This window comes from Kryptolebias marmoratus, linkage group LG5 (assembly GCF_001649575.2).
Source record: "Kryptolebias marmoratus isolate JLee-2015 linkage group LG5, ASM164957v2, whole genome shotgun sequence".
Classification (NCBI taxonomy): Eukaryota; Metazoa; Chordata; class Actinopteri; order Cyprinodontiformes; family Rivulidae; genus Kryptolebias; species Kryptolebias marmoratus.
The window spans coordinates 10,341,742-10,363,210 of record NC_051434.1 but is presented as its reverse complement, the minus strand read 5'-3'; the positions used below and the strand labels follow the sequence as shown (position 1 = coordinate 10,363,210).

The window sequence follows — 21,469 nt, the reverse complement described above, 5'->3', positions numbered from 1 at the left end:
CCAACCTACGTCTTCTTCTTCTTCTACATTTGACACCCAGCGTGTTACTGAAGCGCCACATACAGGCTCGGCACGGTTACTACGGTTACTTTGGGTCGTTTCCAATGTTTCCGTTTGGCTGAAGACACTTATGGAAAAGATACCGTGTTTACAAGGATCTTTTTAGGAATGACGAAAACACTGTTTTAGGAGAAAATGTGTATCTGTGTGGAGAAGAGCTAAATGTTGCTTTTTTAAATCCAGCACTTTTCTTCAATTTAACATAAGTTATGTAAATGGCATATTTAGTTAGAGCCCTTTTTTTTAAATGAGGCATTTTCCCATTAAGATGTGGCATTTTCTGAGCATGTAGAGGTAAAAAAGAAACGGCTGAACAAATAAAAGTCTGATTCTAAAACACTTAATTTGATGTATGATGGGTGCTTAAATGATTGTATGTATTTGTAGTCTGTGAATATTGTTATTTCTGTGTAAAGTTCGACAGATTTATCAGTTTAATTTAAGCCTTGTTATTCAAATAATAATAAAAGAGTTATTGCGAAAAACAAATGTGATTTGGATGATTTGTTCCCATGTGGCCGAGACCGAAGACGGAGAGATGCCCTCAAACATATTTCACGTCAAAACTGAATAAGATGTTTTATAACTCATCTCCTAAATTTTATTTCAGAAGTGACGGCATTTAAGTTTTCAGTTTGAGGAGGTTTTTGCAAACTGAAATGAGAACGCAGGCGTGTTTCCATCCATCACTGCCATGTTGTCACTAAGGATCAGTCGTAACTCTCCAGGCAGTAATGTAAGTGAAGATGACCTAATTAAAAGTGAAAGAGTTGACGCTTCTTGGACAAAAGAGGCAGAGCATTTAAAACCTCTGATGATAAAACTAAGTGCTCTGTGGAGACCACAGCTGAAGGTGCAGAGTGGATCAGAGCTGTGGATGATCTTACCAGGAACGAGCATGGTAGTAACAGTCTCAGGGGTCTCCAGGAAGTCCACGTTCCCCCTCTGGAAGGTTTTACTGTAGTTAGTCTGTAGGTGACTGAAAAACAGGAACAAAGATGAAAAGAGATGATTCTGTGTGTGCAGAGAAGCAAAACTCTTCTTGGCTATCACTGGTTCCTTGAAGTTAAAATGGTGTTGAGTATCTAAATAATAAATTTCTGTCTTTGTTAAAACACCAGATACAAATGTCGAGCGGGCTGCTGGTTGCTCATAGCAAACTTAAACTTATAAAATGGTATAATTCCTGCAAAAAAAATTATTTACTATGAAATAATCATGTCTGAAGTGAGAAAAATACAGTATCTAAATTCAGAGAGACAAATATTAAACCATCCAAAGAGCATTAACGCACAACGCACTCAAGCCTGACCTTTGTTTGGAATAAGTTTTATTGCTTTTTTTTTAATGAACTCCATATCTGTGCGACTGACCGGTTGTTGACGTACAACCAGTGATTATTTCCTGCAAGTTTCAATAAATGAAGTGGTTCGTGAGATATGTTGCTAACAGAAAGACAAACACGAACACAGAGACTGCCGAAAACGATGTGGTCTACTTCGGCCTTTTGTCAGCAGGGGATAATGAACATTTTAGCAATTTAGAAATGAATTAAAACATGGGAACCAAAAGCATTTCTGGTATAATTCCTTTGTTTGATTTGTTCCCGGTTTGCTGTGGTGGTTTTTCTTATCGGCTTCATTAAAGCGTCGGTGTTACTCAAATGCCTAACGAGTTCAGGCAGGATAAAGAAATAACTCAGAGTTAATGAGAACAAGCCACAGCACATTAATTGTGACACATGTCGGGGGGGGATACTTACTTCTTCCACACGTTGTTGTGCTCCCAGAATTCATAGAGAATGAAGCGGGATTCGTTCGCCAGCCGTTGGACTGCGATGCTGCCAGAAACAAACGCAAGTCAAGCGATTAGTGCGCTCCAACAGGGCGCCTGTCTCTAAACTGTTCACTGTGTGCAAGAAAGGCGATTCTTCCTCCCCCCCAAAAAAATCAATTGTGTGGATTTACAATGCAATATATTTTTACAGCGTTTGGTCTGAGGCAAGAGCTGCATTTTGTAAAACAAAAAAGAGAAAAAGAGCAAAAACAGTGAATAACTCTTTAGAGAAGCAGTCGTGACGAAGCATGTAAATGTTGAAACGTGCTTCAGGCTGCAGGATTTCATCAAAAACCAAAGTGACAGATAACGTCAGCCTGGTTCAGCTGGAAGATGTGTTCAGTCACAGGCGGCACGGCGAGCTGCGTACATTTTAAGCCTTAATGTTGGAAAGAAAACACAGAATGCTGTGGTCTGAATCAGCTCTGCAGCCAGAATCAAACCTTCTCATCTGTCCTGACTCAATATGATGCTAAATAACTCCTAGAAAGTCTTCAGTCCAATCAGAGTCATTTGGTGTTTCTGAAATCCCCAAATAATCCTCAAAACTGATAAGAAGTTTGAATAATTTGACAAATAAGCTGAACTTGCTTTCTACCACATATCACCATACAGAGAAGGTGGAGAACAACGCTGCTGTTTAATGTTTATGTTATCATGTTATAAGGCTTTTTATAAGTGTTTGTGTGCGAACGCCTCCTTTAATTTTCTTTATCTATTAACCTGAGGTTGTGACAGCTTAGAAAATAAAAAACAGAGTGTCTCTTGAGTCGAGACGGCTCATCATGTCTCCATGTTGTCTTTATAACCAATCTTTGCGAGCAGGGAAGAAACTGAGGGTGTTCAGCTTCACTATGGAGACATTTTAGTCTTAAATTAAATACAAATATAAATAAAGTCTTCAATAAAAAGGCATTTTGTTGTATCAAACTGCTTCTGCTCACTGAAGTGGACAATTGATGGGTGTTTCCTTAAGTTTTTTCCTCTAAGAGCTGTTGCAACAAACACTTTCTTAAATTCCCTTACTGTACAACAGAGATATACCACAGACTTTTATATTTTAAGATCCTGTTTTCACAGATTTATGAATCAACACAACTTTGCAAGCTTTACAGTGAGCCGTAAACTATCATCAGATGGTAGCTGAGGATAGCTAAAACATTAGTATTAGTATTAGCATTAGCATTAGTAGTTATTACTTCTAGAAATGTAAGGTTTATCTTTGGTTTCTGAACTAATATTCATAATTTAGAGAAAACAGTGGCTTACTGATCATTTTCTTCTAACACTCATGAATTATGAAATAAAGGATAATTATTAAAGCAAATACATCAAACTGAGCTGGTCATTTTGAAGTGATGTTCTGATAAATAGTCATCAGTAGTTAGTAGCCATTCAGCCCGGCTCAGAGTGTGGAGAAAGAGGCAAAAGTCTTTATCCAGGCTCAGCTAACGACCCATTTTATGCTGTTTTTGAGGATTATGAAACAACTCTTCACAAAACATCACTTCAAAAATGACATCCTTTAAAAGAAGGGAAAACAACAACAACAAACAAACAAACACAACAAGAATATAGGCAGAAAATCCTAAATGATCCAAGTGAAAAGAGAAAGAGGACTGACTGTAGACACCCCGTCTGGGCGCAGGCACAGTCCATGTACTGCCTGAGAGCCAAACGAAACTCCTCCAGCTCCTCCTCCAGCACCGAGAGCTGCCGCTGCACTATTAGGATGTGCTGTGAACACACACACACACACGAGGTCAGAACCTGCTGCAGGTGTAGAGGAGAGCCTGGTTGGGTTTGTTAGAGTTCAGGAATCCTCTGGCAGAAAAAGAAAACATTAAAAATTGATGCAGGTGAATCTCGACCTTTTTCCACTGGACGTGCAGAAAGGTGTTAAAAAGCAACAAAATGGTTTAATTGTGACAAAAGTCAGTCTGCTAACGATTTCCTGCGGCTGATGAGGAGTTGATGATGGGAACAGGAAGTGAGTGGCCTGCCTGCTGGCTACGAGGTACACTGTGTGTGTTAATGAGCAAGAGGCTCCTGGAGATTCACGGGAGCCGATGCAATGATGGAAATGTGACTGTGTGGCTCCAGCCGAAGCCCGCTTCTACTCTGTGGCTAATTTGGGAGAAAGACACAGACAAACTCAGATCATTAAAACACAATCACACGTCAGGCTTGTGTTGTTGGTCATTATCGGCTCTCTCAGCGGCCAATTTCTCCCGAGTGACGTGTGGCGTTGAGCCAATTACGCACTGATTAATTCACACCGACGCCTGCATTAGTTCTGTAATGAGACATGCGATATTCATGTACAGGGGGTGACTTCTATTACGATTCTGCTCCTGAACGTAAACATTTCTCAAGGAAAATACAATCCGAATTCATGCGTTAATAAATAACTACACAAACAACAACCAGCTGCAGAAGACAGCCGAAAAGAGGAATTATGACCTTGTGATGGACCTTTTATTTTTATTAATCCTTCACATGTTAAAGAAAACAAGAGTTAATAATAATATACACACTTAGTTTCAGTCTGCTTGTTTTATTCTTTCTTAGTGTTGATTTTAGACTGAATTTAATGTTATTTTGAAGCATTTTTTGGGGGGTTGTTTGCTTCAAAATGACTTATGTAAAGTAGTTCCATGTTTAGTGTAGTACTGTTTGTTTATTTATTCTCTACATAGCGCCGTACAAACTGGTCAGGTGGTTTGGTAAAAGTAAAGATCAGAAGTTGGACATTACATCGGTGGAAACAGACCACAACGAATTGAGCCCAAACAGCAAGCTAACTGAGGCTAACGCTAACGTCTGCAGATCATAACTGTGATTTTTATCAGACTCGGCCAAAATACTAAACTGATCCTATATATAAAACATTGTAAATCTAAATAAAAAAAACAATTAAAGATATGTTGTAAATCTCAATCTACAGAAAGCCATTTTTAAACCATTATAATGCTGCATGGCTTGTATTTATTATTTACACAACTTTAAAATCCGTTGTTCTGTACAAAAACATTGTGTTGGCAATATTAAATCATATTTTTAACATTTTGAAAGTTCTAATATAGCTACAATTGCAGTCTGCGGTTGTGTAAAAGGGTACAACAAAGAAGTGCAACAGATATGTGTAAATAAATTGTATGTCGGTGTCGTGGAGACAGATGATGTTACTGATATTCTCTCGGATAAAACCAGCAGAATCCTGGTGTCCGTCACTTCAGATTCAGGCGTCCAAAGTGTCTCAGTGAGGTTTATTTACACGACGCCTGACTGTAAACACTTGGCCCGTTATTATAAAGTACTCTGCATTCAAGTAGTGTTGGACATATCCTATCCCCTTCATATAGTGACCACGATGTAGTGAGTGAGGGAATGAGTGATTATTTTGAAAACAGCGTAAAAGACCCATTTTCAAGGTTTCGAGGTGTACAGATCACATCTATCTGCCTCCTGACTTTCAACATTATTATGTTCAATAAACCCAACTATTTCAAATCAAAAAGCCTTTCCAGTTCTACCCAAAGATAATAAAAGCACCTGTTTTTATACTGCTATTATTTCAAATTCGAGGCTGTTCCAACATCTCCTTACCAAAACATTTCCCAAAATAAAACTGACTTCCTGTTTAAAGTTCCTCCTTTTAGATTAAAGTATGTTAGCGTTGCCTGTTAGTCAGGCTGCTTGTTTATCTCTGGTGGAAGCTGGAAGCAGAAATCTTCCTGTGAGTATTGTTACTAATGTGATTTTCACAGTTACTCTTCAGCAGGGAAGGATTTCTCAGCTCGGAAATGAGCTGACACGAATCCCGACTGCTGTGTTTCTGTTGTTTGGCATGCGGACACCGGTGGGTTTTCGCACGCCGCCACACTGTGAGCATCATTAAAAACACACTCGCAGTCTTCACCACCACAAGCCAGGAGGATGGATTTTTGCTGTTTGTATATTTACCTAAATTACAAGCTAAAATAAGCATTACTCCTGCTCCTGCTGTATTCATTTATTATTCACCAAGGTAAAACAGATGTACTGCAGCATCAGCTCTCTTTCACATCTACAACTAAATATTCAGCTCCAAACAGAAAAAAACAAGGCTCAGGACAAAGTGAAATGCTTTAAACTTTAAACTGTGCTGTTGCTATGACAACCACTGTCTGCATGCTATTGGTGCGGCCTCCTTGTCTGTTTAGCACCAGCGATGTGACGGTCCTCACAACGAGGTGGTCGGCAAAGGATAAAGTCGATAAAACTAACCGATTTGCTCTCCACAACCTCTTCCTCGACGGGTTCCAGACGAATCTCCTGCAAGAACAGAGGAGATGTAATTTAGCAGGTTTCCTGAAACAGTTCAATCTTTATCCAGTCTAAACCAAATATCTGTGGCACAGACGGGAGCGGAAACTGTAAAAACAATGAGGTGAAAATACTCTAAGCTGAAGGAAAAACAGGACTTTAGTTCGGGATAAATCCCTTCAAATCATCTCACTTTTGCTTTCGGACGTCTTCTATATTTTTTCTCAGTTGTTTTAGGTATTATGTTTTGATTTAATCTTGTGATATTAAACAGACTGTTGTCTGAAAATCAATTCATACCACTTCTGTTGGAGCTTTCTCGAGTGTGGAACAAGAAGCTATCAGGGGAAAAAAGGTTTCTGATAAGACTTTAGCCACATGGTTTACAGTTAGGCAGAAAATATATGTGGAGAGATTGTTTCAGTTTTCAACACCGGATTGAACATGTTAATTTTGTCAATTACTAGCCACCGCGACTAAAGTTTTCCAGGCAAAAAGTTACCATTTGGTTTGCAATTTTTTAGATGAAAATACATCATAATGATGAAATGACAAGGCTGTATTCAGCTCCCTGATATATTAACACGAACAAGACCCAACAATAAAAAAACAATGGCAACCAGTGGATTGCTTCTTTTGTTATAAATAATCCTTTTGACTTTTTATGCATTTGAATTTCCACATTTCATGCCTTGACCTTTTACGTTTTACGTTATTCCTCACCTATTGCTGACCAACCAATCCCAGATTCTCTGGGTTATCAGGTCCATTTATGTCTTTCTTTTCTCAGTTTATAACAGATGGGTTTTCTCAACAGGCGGCAGCTGTGTGAGTTTGTATTCAGCTGATATCTCCTGTAAATAATATGTTATATGTGGGCGGGTGTTGCTGATGACTTGTTGTGAATCCACTACCTGTAATCTGTGATAATCCATGAATTGCTATGGATGGTGAGAGAAAACAAAGCTGGAGCGAAAAGAAGCTGGAACGGAAACAACAAAAAGGTGAAGCAACCTTTTGTTCTAGACGGTCGATGAGCTTCTGCAGCCTGTTGACCTGGATCGTCCACTGACAGTCTTCATCGTAAACACCTGAGGGGGGGAAAGGAAAAGGCAAAGAGGGGGCGGGACTTTAGATGGGGAAAAGTAAACAACAAAGGTGAACAGATAAAAGCTGCGCCGTACACCAACTTTATTTTCAAACATGTTCCGCCATCGGTTCCTCTCTTATAAGTGGTGGCAGAGTGTGTGCCGTCTTTCATGTCAGGCTGCAATCAAGCAATCAATCAGCAGAAAAGCTCTGAGCCCTGAAATCAGTTCAAAAAGGTTCAGAAAGGGTTTCCTGAAAGAACTGCAAACAGCCAGGAAAAAAAAGGAGAAAATTTCTGAAGAAATTTTGGAGGGTGGCGATGTAAAATGCCCACATTTTAATGTATGAACTGTATAGGAAATGAGAGAATCAAGATAAAAAAAAGATAAATCTGCTGCCAGTGACTCAACATGGTGTCCATGGTAACCACACAACTGTGTCTGTCACTCCCTGAATGTCAGGTTTATGAGAAGCAGACAAAGACACAGACTGAGAAGCCTTTAGGGGTCGCTACAGAGGATCATCTGCCTCCATCTTGTCCTCGCCCGAACATCCTCCTTCGTCACGTCAGCCCTTTGCGTAGCCTCCTTCACTACATTTGGAACATTCTCTGTGGTCTTCCTCAGGGCGCAACAAGCCAGATCAGCTAGTCCAGGTCCAAAGCTCGGATAAACGGGGAGGATGGAATCTGGAAGGGCATAAAACCTTTGCCAAATCGAACATACGGATCACTCCAGTTCTACTGGAATACGTAATACACAATGAACTAGACGCCAGTGTCTATTTGCTATAGGTTTGCCATTTGCTTTTAAATATGTAGCAACACATCCTCCTCCTCTTCCTCTCACCTAACCCCCCTCGTTACCTCCTGACCCGCAGTGGGACGCTCTCTGTAGCGTCTCGGCCAACAGCGACGGCACGGCGAGTTATTTAAAGTGAGCGTTAGACCCGAACAAATACACCCACCTGAATTGACGAGACTGAGGAGAGGGTTGTTGGGAGAGAGGCTGTTGTTCCTCTGAAGCCTCCGATTGGAGCGACGACCCGACAGCTGGATGGACAAAACCTCTGGCTTCAAGGGGCCCTGTCTGCAGTCAGAGCAGATCGATTGTTACTCCAATGTCAGAATGAGTTTACATTTGTTAAACTAAAAGAAAAAACCCACATGAAAACCATTTTAATACATCCCCACTGAGTCTCTCCTCATCCTGTTGTCATTAACGCTAAAAGGTGAAGGTGGGCGATAGTGTTTTTGCCAGTTTCTGTGGACGTATGTGTTTCTGTGTTTATTACTAAATCATGTCAAGAACCACTGGATGGATTTTAATGAAACCTTCAGGATGGAATCGTTGCCTTTACCTCTATAAGTGACAAACTTTAGAGCCAATCCAATGGCACACCAGAAACACAAAATAGATATATTTTATTCTGTTTTATAGATATTGAGCTGAAACGTGGTGTGGTTGTAGCTGAGATTCATTTACATCACATACCCTGAGCGTGACATCTCGCAGTGTCACACTTTAATTTCAAGGTTTGACCAAGACGACTACATGAGATGATCTCAGAATAAAACTCTAACTTTAATGAGTTCTTACCCCTTTAATTTATATGTTGTAGTTGTTATATTAGAAATATCTTCAGACATCAGTGTTGTGATGCAGTCGACATGTCGGAGGACCCGTGGAGCTCCTGTTCCCTCAGGTTTCCTTTCACGGCGTGAAATGCTGACACGGCTCTGAATCTCAGGCAGATAAATGTATTAAAACCCTGAAGTTGTCCTGGTTTCTGTCGGATTCGTATGTTGTGTTTGAGCTGAAGCTAATGTCAGTGACAAGGTGCATGTTCCCACGGCGTGACATCACCTGAGGTTTATCCTGCCGCTGTCAAGTTCTTCGGTCCCGTTCTTTGAAAAGACTGCAGGGAACACAGTGTGCACGCATATTTTTATACGGGTGAGCGTTCAGGGGGGTTATTTTTAGCATTTTCTGATTCTTTCAACAGATATTTAAAAGTCTTTCTGTATCTTTATATGTGCTTTTTTAAAATACTTTCTAGGTTAATGACTGTTTACAGGAAATCCTGTTTTTAAGAGGTTGGGACAGTGTGTAAAATAGTTTTAAACTATAGTGCAATGCTTTTAAAGCAAAAATAAAAGCATAAAATATCAAACATTTAAATCTATACTTCCCCTTCTTTTAATAAATGCACATCTGTTTGGATCACAGCGATACATTTTTATTGAAACTAGCATTTCTTGAAGGAATGTGTCCCGTGGTTCTTGAGATATTTTGCTAACTGGCAAACAAATGCACATTCACGGGCAATTAGATGATTGCCCACTTTTCATGGCGATAGTAAGTTATCACAGGAACAACAAGGACTGAGGAAGTTCTGTCAAAACAGCATCAGATCAGCAACATGACCGGATTTAAACAAAATGTCACCAAATGCATCATAATTCAGAAGTAAAAATGTATTTTTCAGCCTCTCCCAAATAAAAAAAAAACTTTACAGAGGGATCCATACTGTGAGGATAATTTAACTAATAAGAGCTGCAATGTGAAGCAAACTGAAAGTGTCTGAATTGAAGCTGACATGAACAGATTGCCTTTATAAAGGTGTGATAAGATTTTAGAAAGAAGCTCTCAAGGGAGAGTGCTGCTCCGAAATGATGAAAAACAACAACAGATCTGCAGAGTTTCTGACATTTACACTTAGCAGCAGAAAGAGATTATTTATTCTATTCATTAAAATCCCTATCAAAGCTTGACTTTACTTGATTTATGTGAGTATATCACCTTAAAATGAAGGTTCAGATTGTTTGAAATGGGGTCCTGCAGAAAGTTTGTGAACAATCAACATCTTACCTGTTGCAGGTAGCTCTTACATGTGTTTTTTTTTTTTTCTTTTACACAATTTTTTGGTAATCGCAAGCACAAATAGTGGCAGCAGCAGTAAGCCTCACTTCTTGCAGGAATATCAAAGTATTTCTGCAGGGTAAAAGTAAAACATTCATGTGCAGGAGCCACTTTTTGCTGGAGTTGTTTTAAGATGACAGTTTTATATTTTTCTCTTAGTCCTGCTCAAACTCACTGTTAGCTCATCAGTCCAGTCAGAATTAAACTCCATCTCTCTCCTGTATATCCAAATATATATGTACAACAGGTAAGATACTGATTGTTCATAACCTTTCAACAAATCAACACTTCATTCTTATGGATTAACAGAGTTACAATTTTCACGTACTCCCCCCCACGTGAACATATATATTGTTTTTTTGTACCTATTGAGATAAAAACCTAAACGTGAAGAGCTTGCTGCACTAAAAGAAAAACAATCTTATTCACTTTTGTTAAGAAGAGAGTGGCCATGGCATATGACACGACTTATAGGAGCATTTATTCTTAACCTCCCCTTCTCAGCCTGGCAGGAATGCAGCGTAAAATATTCACAAACTGCAGCCCAATACGAAGGATGTACGGAGGGGCAGCGCTGGTCACGGTCTGCCAGTGACTCATATTCTCAGCTAAAACTGTCAACCTAAACAGAGGGGAAGGAGCAGGAGAATAAAGTTTAAGGATAGAATTATTTGTTATTCTTTAAAGCTTACCCTTTATTCAGCTTTTTGTTTTCCTTAATAAAAGTATTTTAGTTTCTTAAGCTCCTCGTGTTGCCTGAGTTCTGGGGTCCCACCTTCAACCACCCGACCTGACAGCTTCCGATTGAAGTAGGTCAAATGAGCTTAGAGGAGCTGGGATGTAAAAATGGAAGCTTGACAGAAATGTTTCCTGCCTATATAAAGGCTTAAAAAAATCTAAAAATATTATCTCTATCAGCTGCACATTTTCATCCCAGAACTGAAGAATCTCACTCACTCATGCTTTCACGCAGCACTTTTTCTATTACCCGCTAATGAATCGAATTGCTGCGATAAATGTTATAATTTTCTTTGAAAGGTCATCCAGATCAGCTCGTCTCACCCGTTTTTCAGCACTCGCTTCGTTAAAACCACAACGATCCGTTCAGAAAGAGTTAGTGGTGCCGTTTGCTCATTAACCTCCTCCTGCAGCAGAGACTGGGGGGCGCAAATCTAAATAAGAATACGGGAAACACTTTGAGCTTGAGAATTGATTTCTTCTCTTTCTAACAGCAAATTACAGCTCACTTAAACCCAGACAAGGCGGCAAGATGCAGAAAAGCCTGTGCGTCATTCCTCCGTCATAAAAATGCACGGGGCTGGAAATAAACCCGGGTGCTACCTGCAGGGCACATGTTTGTTTCATACAATCTGTGCGAGAAAACGTGTGTGTGTGTGTGTGTGTGTACACCGGGTGAGTCATGTACTTGGTTAAAGACCCGAGCGCACCGGGGGCATGTTGGAGACGTGAAGGCAGACCCAGGCTGATGAAGTGCGGCACACAGACGGGCTGCAGAAGCCCGTGAGAATAAAAGCCTCATCAGCGCCGCGCTCCTCTCAACAGAGCCAGAGAGACGTTCATTATCGCTCATTGCATTCATGAATATGCTATTAATCTGATCAGGACCAGAGAACGCCATCGTTTATTTATGGCATTTGAAGTTCATTTGATAGGATGTTTCGTGCAGCTTGTTGTTTCGCTTATTGGATGTTTGAAGTAACAATAAGTTTAGCTCAGCATTCAGTTTTTTGTCTTTTTTTTTGCCCTTAAATTTTAAACCTTTCAACCTAAACATACTCTCAAATTTTGCCTTTTATTTCTCTTCAACACCTCACCCTTACCCCAACCCAACAAACTAAAAACCAGCACCATTATTCGAGCTCCTAATGTATTTATTATCTCACAATGATGGTCTTTTCAAGAGATCAAATCTTGAAAACTAACATTGCTCACCATCTCATTCGAGATCATGAGAAGTCACACACAGTTTATGTGTTGCAGGTGACCCTAAGATACTACCACACCAGACTTTAGCTACCAATCTGTCAAAGGAACCAAGTTATAGACATTTCTGTCACTTTTAAGGTCAGTCGGCTGTATTGCATCGGGCAATAAAAAGTAATTAAAGATGAACATCTTTTAACTTACTTAAAAATCTTAAATTCTCTGAAGTACAACAATTACTCCTCCAACAATCATTATCAGCAGATGCAACAAATGAAGGAAGCTGGATTCTTGCAGATCACAGAAAAGATACAGAAAGAAAACTCTCCAATCTGTCAGATTACAGGCCGATCATTTTGGTGCCGTCAAAACACAACATATGAAGTTTAATACTTAGAGTTCACGTGCTTTGGTTTTATTTAGGAAAAAAGTTTTGAAGATTTAATTGTAAAAGGAGCAGGAGTGGGATTTATCTAAAGGTGAAATTTCATTTTACAGCTGAATAAATAACTAAAGATAAAGTGATGAATGAATAAAAACCTCTCTCCCCTCAGTGAGCATGGGAGGGGAACAATAATGATGATAAATAATAATATTTAAAAAAAAACGTCTGTTGCAAATTTTGTCTGGTTTGTCCTTTCTAGGCTACTGTAGAAACATAGCACCCCATGAGCAGAAAGGCAACCCTCACTGTCTGATAATTTACAAAAACACTAAGTCATTAATGCTTATGTTATTTGGCAGCTCTGCCAGAAAATAACATTTAAAAGTTTCACACCTTAAGGGAGAGAAAATAAATAAATTTTGGGGTTTTGACTGGGCTGGTATGTCAGGTTGAAAAAAACAAAAACATGATTTTACTTTTAGCTCCCTTATCCTTCAAGTCATCCTTCTTTGTGTTATTTTTCCCTCCGTGGCAGCATTTTTCTTAACGAGCTCTCTGTAATTAGCTGCTCTTCACCTGTCTTCATAAGAAGAGGATTTACATATTAAACAAATAATGAGTCACAGAAATCTGACGGATTCCACAAAAGAGCAGGTGTTTATAAACAGCGTTCATATCTAAAACGTGGGACTAGAATGAGTGTAATTACGGGGTCCAGTGTTCAGTTGTGCATTTTGTTCGAGTTTCAATGTGTGTGTGTGTGTGAGGGTGAAGGACCGGAGAGGTCTGCGCTTACTTCTCCTGGCGGGTCTGCTCGGCGGTGGTTTCCATGGCGCACTCGAGCGAGCTCTGAAGCGAATGAAGCTGATTGGTGGTCTCCTTCAGCAGGAAGCGGGTCACAAACTGTTCCAGGTGGGTGGACTCCTGATAATCCTGTCAGTCAAGGTGAGGAGGAGGAGGAGGACAAGGACAAGTTAGTGTGGGAGGAACAATAAAGGGAAGCGGTGACGGGTTTCACGCACGCCACTCGAGAGTCACTAAACGTCTAAACCTCCCCTGTTCATCAAAATCTGCCCACAAGAACAGGAGAGACTCCAAAACTCTGCAGCTCAGAAGGAGAAAGTCGAGGAAGGAGAGGTGAACTCCTGGGTCAGGTCCACTAAAATCTGCCCACTCAATCATGCTTAAGTAACATCAAAAACTGATTAATTACTTCCCTAAATTAATTACAAGAAAATATCAAGACTGTATAAACTGAAGGAAGGGTGAACGCTAGTTGGATCCGTTAGCATTCAGAGTATGTGAGGAGAACGACTCTCAGCTACTACCACACCAAACTTCAGCTCAACATGTGTAAAACTGACTAAGTTGTAGCCATTTTTGTGTTCGCTTAAGTTGATTAGCTGTAGAGGCCATCTTGATTTGGACTGACTCCAAAAAATAATCAGTTGCAGATGTACATCCAGTGAAAACTTCTTGAGAGTTTCAATAAAATCTGTGCAGTGGTTCTTGAGATATTTTGCTAACAGACAGGAAAAAAAACACAAGGGTACGGGAAATTACATTATCCCCTGCCCAAGACGGCGGAGGATGAGTTGCCCCAAAGTGAACATTTTACTTTAGAAAAACTTTGTTGATGCAAAAGATTCAATCAGTCTAATATTTCTAACAGGCACATTATTTGTTTCCTAAATTATTCACCGTGTCCACATTTGTTTTGTTTTTTTAAATAAAAAAGAGACACGTTAGAGGCAGCACTTGTTTAGTAGCTCCAACTATGTGTTTGGAGAATATCCTTGATTTTTTTGGCCATATTGGTTTGTATGAAAATACATTTTAACGACAAGCAATGAAATTCTTCATTTGTTCTCTGCTCTAAGATAACAGGTTGTTGTTTTCACACCACCTCACCAGGCTCGCTGTCTCTCCACCGTCACTAATCAGGCCAGTCACCACAGGCTCGTCTGCATATTTCAGGCTGATGTTGTCCCTTTGCACAGCTGCACCGCTGAAGCAAAGAGTCTGCAGAGGACAGGACTGAGTGCACGCCCTCGAGGCAGTCCGGCGTTGGTCAGACATCCTGTTTCCCTCCGAGGTCTGTCAATCCGAAGGTGCAGCATCCACTCACAAACACTGGGTTTGCACAGTTCGATTGTGAGGTTCTGGGTACTGACTTTAGTAACAGCTGAAACCTAATTAATCAGAGGCTTACTTTCTTTATAGAAATGCGTATCACCCGCTGCTTTTCATGCTGGACTCTTCAGCTAAGATCATCTTAAGCTGAGAGATGATGGAGTTGTAGCCATTTGGTCAAACCTTGTAAGTGTTGGGAATATTTCTCAGCAGAGTTCAGCTCAGTGCTTGTAAACGTCACTGAAGTTCGACTATTCTTGTGTAGAATGAGGGCGACTAGCTGTGGTGGCCATTTAGTCCTAATTTGATTGCCTTCAAAAGTTAATGAACTGTATTTATGCAGCCAACAGTTACTTTCTGAGCGATTTATTAAAGTCTGTTGAGTGATTTATGATTTACTCGGCCAGCAGTTAAGGCCAGGATTGCAAGGTAAGATGTGTTGCACTCAAAGTATGAGTGCAACACATATGCTCAGCTACCACCACACCGAACTTTAGCTCAACATCTGTAAAATCCACTGTTTTTAGCCATTTTTATGTCTGCAAAAGATCGCTCTACTTTGGCAGCCATCTTGAATTGAACTGACTCCACAGGTTAACCAGTTGTAAAGAAGCATTTAATGATTACTTTCAGACAAAAAAAACAGATTTGGGCAAAAACCTGCCTTCACCTCAGGCGGTGGGCGATAATGGAGACAATTCTGACACTGGAGTTCTTGTTTTCCAGGGGTGTACAGCTGCAGAAACACCAGTGACACAGCTGGATGTAGGCCAGTATGATGTATTTTAGATGCTATCACTATTTAAGGGATTTCTGCTTCTGTTTGTGCCAGGTTAGTACGATGAGCACTCAGGACAAGGGGGGAGGTTATTTATGGACATAACTGCAGCAGGTGACTGATCTTTACAAAATAACCCCTGTAAGATACCCAAATTCAAAAGAAGTGAAGAGAAAGTGATGAAGGCCTGAAAGAGCAAAGAGGAAGATGTTTGATCTTCATTGGTGATGTCATCCAAGGTAAATAAAACAGATTAGAGCAAATATGGGGTTTTCAGGGGGCTTTTCAGTCAGCTGTAAAAAAAGATGTTATGTTTTCTTATCGACACGCCACGTTCCTGCATAATTCGACAGAGATGACATTTTTATTTCTTCCATTATGTTGGAAAATCACATCAGATTACACGTGTGATGGAGTCGCTGACGCCTTGTCATTTCGTGAGTCGATGATTTTATTTACGCCCGGGCTGAGCTCTCTGAGACAATCTAACGAGAAAGAGAGAAAAAAAAAAAAAAACATCAAACTCCGACACCCTGCACACGTGATCTGTCACGTCTGGAACAAAGCGGGAGGACCGACTGTTGTTTTGGATCGAATCGAAGAGCAGTGAGGGATGCTTGGCACCGCAGAGTTTACTGCACACACACATACACACACACACACACACACACACTGCACCTGCTGTCACAGTTTCGAACACAAATGCTAATGGAAGTTAAATTACACAACAACTAGTGCAAAAATGAGAGTGAAACAGAGAGATTTACAGTATTCAGACACATCTGTTCGTGTGCGATGAATACATTTTGTTTAATTCTAACAAACTAAACACGATGCAACGTATGTGACTTTTCATAAAGATGACGCAGTTCTTAGTCATGGTTTTAGCACACACACATGCATTCACCTAGTGAGAATGAGTCATGACAGAACTGCTAAAGGTCAGTCTCTTACAACCCAAGCAGTGTGTGTCCATCTCACAAACTCCCAGCCGTTTTTAAACAGCTTCTCATCTGACAGATTTGATTTTTTTTTTTTTTTTCCCCCCTTCCCTTTTTTGCCTCTCGTGATCTTTTATTGTCAGCTACAGAAAAGGTCAAATGGGAGCTTTGTTGAAGCCAAAGCCTTTTCAGCTCTCTGCAAAGTCCTGTAATGAGGACAATAACACCTCCCCGCTGCCAGAATCGCACAGTTTTTAAGTCTGGACAGGAAACTAATGAGCGCCTGCTTCCAGTTAGACTATATTTAAATAATAAAAAAAGATTGGGTCAAAATTAAATTAGCTGCAAAACCACAGAAGCTGGTTTCAATAAATGACAGGTTCACAGGCACATTATTTTACAGCAAGGCAGATTTTCTGAAAGGTAAAAAGTTTAGAAAATACTCATCTAAGCCATAAGTACTGCAAAAATATTAACTTTGTGTCAGGATCTGGGTTTTTTGATTTTACTGTTAGGTTTTATTTTGTCTTTGGGATCAGGTTTCCTGTAGCTTTGTGACTCTTGTGTTTAGTTTTGTTCCTTCTGTTTCATCATGGTATTTTCATCATATTTTGTTTCAGTTCCCTCTTCTAATCTCATTCCTCAGTCAGTATTTTTCCACATCAGCCCACCACACCCATCTACACCTGCTTCCATCTCCTCATCAGCCCCAGCCCCAAGTTCAGCCTGTCGTTTAATAAATCCTTTAAGGAGTTGGCCTTCCTGGGTTCATCCTACCTCAAACCTTGAGACTTTGAGGAAATTTCAGCAAAGTAATGTAATATAACACGCATCTAATGCATATCATACTGCATAAAAGTAAATATATTACCCTACATTTTATTTACTTTCTTCATATAGATTGAAACTGGAACATAAAGCACAATGCTTCTCAGATGTTTGCTCTGGTTTGACATAAAGTGCTGTATTAATAAGAACATTTTATTTCATGTGATGAACAAGCGGTTTTATTTAATATTAAGGTAACATTATCGAACATATCAGTCACTGTGGGATGCAGCATCGCTCACCTGCAACTGAACCCACTTTTACTGGAAGAATTTATCATTTATCACCTTCCTGTCTGTTCCCAAAAGGCCTCCTGAACCATTGAACACATTTTAATGAAAAAATGGCTGTGACTCAGTGAATTATACAGATTTTGAGCTAAAATTTGGTGTGGTAGTTGCTGGAAGTCACTCACAACACAAACTCCAAGCGCTAACAGATCACACAGGATATTGTGATATCGCATGAGATTGCAGATAACGTTTCACCAAAATCCTCACAGCTTTGTCATTTTTCAACTTAAGACTCATGCATGCCTTCTAATGAATCCTAGTCCTTTAGTTTTCTTATCAGAAACTGATCATTGTTACATTTATTTAGGGGTTTATTCATTCAGTTATCAGTGTCTCCCCTGCACGTTATAATAAAACCACCATTTCAACTTATTCCTAGGAACTGAAGCCTTTGGTTGGCTTTGGCACAAATATCTGAGCCAAATACAATCCATAGTGCCACTAATCAGATCTGTGCTGTAAATAAATCTGCCTTTAATTCAGAGCCGCCTTCTCCTTGTCGTGCCCACGCACATGTGCGAGAATTTATCATACATGCACATAAATTAGCCTGGGTGCACACAATCATCGGTGCAAAAAAAATAAAAAAACCCTCTCTAAGACACCTCATGAGTCTAAACACATGCAGCCAGCCTCCTCCACAGCCAGAGATCACCCACTCAAATACATATACAGTTCAACGGAGACGGCCAAAGCTTCAGCCTGTGACTAACGCAGCATCTGTTTGCCTCTTTGCTCAACCAATAACAGCCAGAGAAGACAGCGGATCGCACAGATTTCCTTATTTTGGGCTGTGAGTCATCCCTACGTTCAGAAACGCTGTGTTCGTAGCATCACATATGCTTTTTTTTTTACTTAGTATGACTTCAGGAAAAGGCCAGAGAAGACAACAGTGGTTTGAAATCTGGTCTCTCTTTCTCACAGCCCTGGCAGTATTTTATTTTTGTAATTGCCAGTTCCATCTAGAATGTGAGGAGTAATTTGCTTTCAGCTGAGGTCAGAGATGCGATAACGGCGACAGAGGGAACAGTGGAGCCGTTTGAGAGGGCGTTTAGGCTCCTATTTTCCCTGCGAGAGACGTCTGAAGACTTTTAAAGGTTCAGAACGAGGCCAGTCATTTATATTTCTTCTTCTTCTGAAAGGACACAACCTCTTTTCTGCTGCTGCATTTCAATTTTGGGCTTTTTCGAGTCAATCCTAAAACCTACTTTTCTATCTGCCTCGAACAGCAGAGGCGTTGTTGGAATTGGAAAACACCGGGGGGCTTAGCCCAGCACGGAAAAATTTAGGTTTTACCTCAACTGTTGGATATTTTTTAAAGGAATGGTTCAGATCTTTCAAAGTGGGCCTATGTATAAAGGTTATAAACAATTAATAGCTACTGTAAAAGTTTAAAATAACAATCACCTCAGCCACCATGAAAGTCTTTAGATTTTACTTTGTAATATTATCAACAGTGCAACTCTTTCTAAACCAGAACCTGACCACAGTATTCACTGGGTCGAAGCTGTACGTCTACATTTGTCACTTTCTTTTCTGCGCTAATAATAAAAAAAACTACAACTGACAAATGAATGCTTTGCCTCCCACACAGTGTCCGCGGTGAGACGTGTCAACTTCTGTGCCGATCTGAGGGCTGATTTGAGCTTCACAGCATGTGTCATAATGTTCCTGATGAGACACCGGGAAAAAACGAAACTCAGTGGAAAGAAAGAAAGAAGCTCTTCTTAGAGACTCGGTTTGTCACCTCTCCATCTTCTCCCCACATCTGTCGTCTCTAATCTGTCAGCGCTTTTAGTTTAATGGTTACTCTTCGCTTCTCCCTCCTTTTATTCTCAGACAGCTCTGCAGTGACATTAAGTCCACCTCATATACTGGGATTGAAAGCAGTTTTGTTTGGTAATGCAGGGAACAGTGCATTTAACTGAGCTTTTACATTGTTCTGCTCAGTTTATTACCATCATGTCCTGGTTTGTTCCTTTTGGTTCTGTAAAGGAAATCTGACTAATGGGCGATCCGAGGACGCCACTTGGGCAGCGTGCTGAGAGAGTAAGCGACAGAGACTTTCTTTGTGGTAGAATTTAGGATTAATTTTGGTCTCCAAATGACAAATGGAAAAAGGAAAAGCTCAGTCATCAAAAGTGGTGTTCCAGCCTGCAGCTCCTTTATATCCAGGCATCAGTTAATGTCCGGACATGAAGGATCCAGACAATAACGTCGACTCACCTTCTTTGTTTTGTCCATCGCCTTTAATACGGACATATTCAGGTCTTCCAAAGCTGCGAGGACATTCTCGTATTCACTGAGGTGCTGGGAGAAGTACTCTTCAAAACAAAGAGAAAAGAAAGTCATCAACGTGTCAGAGATTGTATTTCTGAGAGGAAGTTGACGATACTGCTTGTTATTTAAATTTGAATACTTTTGTTAGGATTTAGAACTTACCACAGAGCTCATCAGTGTCCACGTTGCTGCAAAAATACAACAAACAAAAGTGTGCTTAAAATATGTCTTAAATCTATTTCCCGGAGATATCTGAGGCAAGAGAGCTCGAGAGAGAAAAGTGTGTCTGAGTGTCTTTTTTAAGCAGGTCTGGGTGTAAATGTGTGAGTCTGGACGTGAGAAAGAACAAACAGGAACATCAGACAGGACTATTATTCATTGTATTAGCCACTGGGATGCCTTTCAGACGCACACAGTCTCTGGTTTTAACTCAGGCTGAAGTCGGACAAACAGGAGGAAACAGCGAGGCAGGAATCAGAGGTTAAACTGCGTCACAGACCTGCAAGTTACTTCTGATGGTTTTGAAAGAACAGGAAAAATATGTGCATCTTTCTAAAGCTCATTTAGAGCAGGTATTTCCAGCACATGGTATCGATGCTGTGTCTGCAGCAGTGAAGCCGGAGGACGTTCTCCTGCAGATCCCACAGCCTCGTGACTCGTTCTTTAATCGATGAAACATTCAGTCTGAGACTTTTAAACTGCTCTCTAACAGCTTCACCATCTTCCTGTTTCCACCTCAGAGTGATACACAGATTCCCTGTGAGTTTAACAAAATAAGTCTGTAAAATAATAATATAGTATCTGACGTTAATTATGTTTGTCTTTAAATATATCATATTATGCTGTTATTTAGTGTTTCAATACAACACTATTGTTGCAGTAATCCTGATACAAATCATAAAGTTAACGTGTCAATTTGTCTCATTTTTCTGACCTTTGTAGATGAAACCTTTGAAATGTTGGGGTTTAATGTGACTTCCAGGTTTCACAATTAAAATATAATCTGAAATCCTTGAGCGTGTCACTAATTTACACTGATTCATATATTTACTACACATTAAATAATGTCCATAATGTAAAACCTCCTGAAGTGTGTATATTTAAGTCATTTTAAACAGAAATTTCAGACTTTTGTATCTGCTTTAGTTTGTTCCAGTTTTTCAAGTCAGATATTTCACTTTTATTTACAAACTAATCAGAAAAAATCCCAAACTTAAGGTCAAGTGGGTATAAAGTGATCATATTTAGCTTCATAATTATTTCAAGCACCAGTTCATCGTTGTTCTGTGTTAAGTTTTGAGGAACAGACGCACACAGTCTTTTGTTTGTACAGCCCATCTGTGTGTGATTTATGTTATTAAACACCTGAAACTCTGAGGAGACGAACAGAGCTGCTAGTTTTATGCTTCCTGACTCCTCAGCCCTTCATTTCACATCGCAGCGAACGAATAATCATGTAAGAGCATCCAGTACAATGTGCACTGAAAGCTTAATTAGTGAATAAACAAACAGAAGCACAGTAATTATGTTGATTAAAATGAAATCAAATAAATAAATCAGTCTAATAAGCTGATTTTTTTTGTTTTACACACAGATATTTATCATTTGTCACCTTTGCTTTGATGGCTATGCAGTGCATTAAACAGTTTATATATATTAAAAACAATATTACC

At 39.9% G+C, this 21,469-nt stretch overlaps 1 protein-coding gene across 1 annotated transcript in view; it reads right to left on the bottom strand.

Moving 5' to 3' along the window:
• The window catches only part of necab1 (N-terminal EF-hand calcium binding protein 1), a 31,823-nt gene that overhangs the window by 886 nt on the left and 9,468 nt on the right, over positions 1-21,469 (bottom strand). Inside the window, exons 4-12 of the mRNA XM_017420370.3 lie at positions 19,959-19,984; positions 19,743-19,840; positions 13,340-13,476; positions 8,260-8,381; positions 7,219-7,295; positions 6,166-6,213; positions 3,521-3,633; positions 1,823-1,900; positions 948-1,039 (exon numbers count right to left, since the gene is read on the bottom strand). Coding sequence (XP_017275859.1) covers positions 948-1,039; positions 1,823-1,900; positions 3,521-3,633; positions 6,166-6,213; positions 7,219-7,295; positions 8,260-8,381; positions 13,340-13,476; positions 19,743-19,840; positions 19,959-19,984 — 791 coding nt within the window. The remainder of the gene's footprint in view (positions 1-947; positions 1,040-1,822; positions 1,901-3,520; positions 3,634-6,165; positions 6,214-7,218; positions 7,296-8,259; positions 8,382-13,339; positions 13,477-19,742; positions 19,841-19,958; positions 19,985-21,469) is intronic.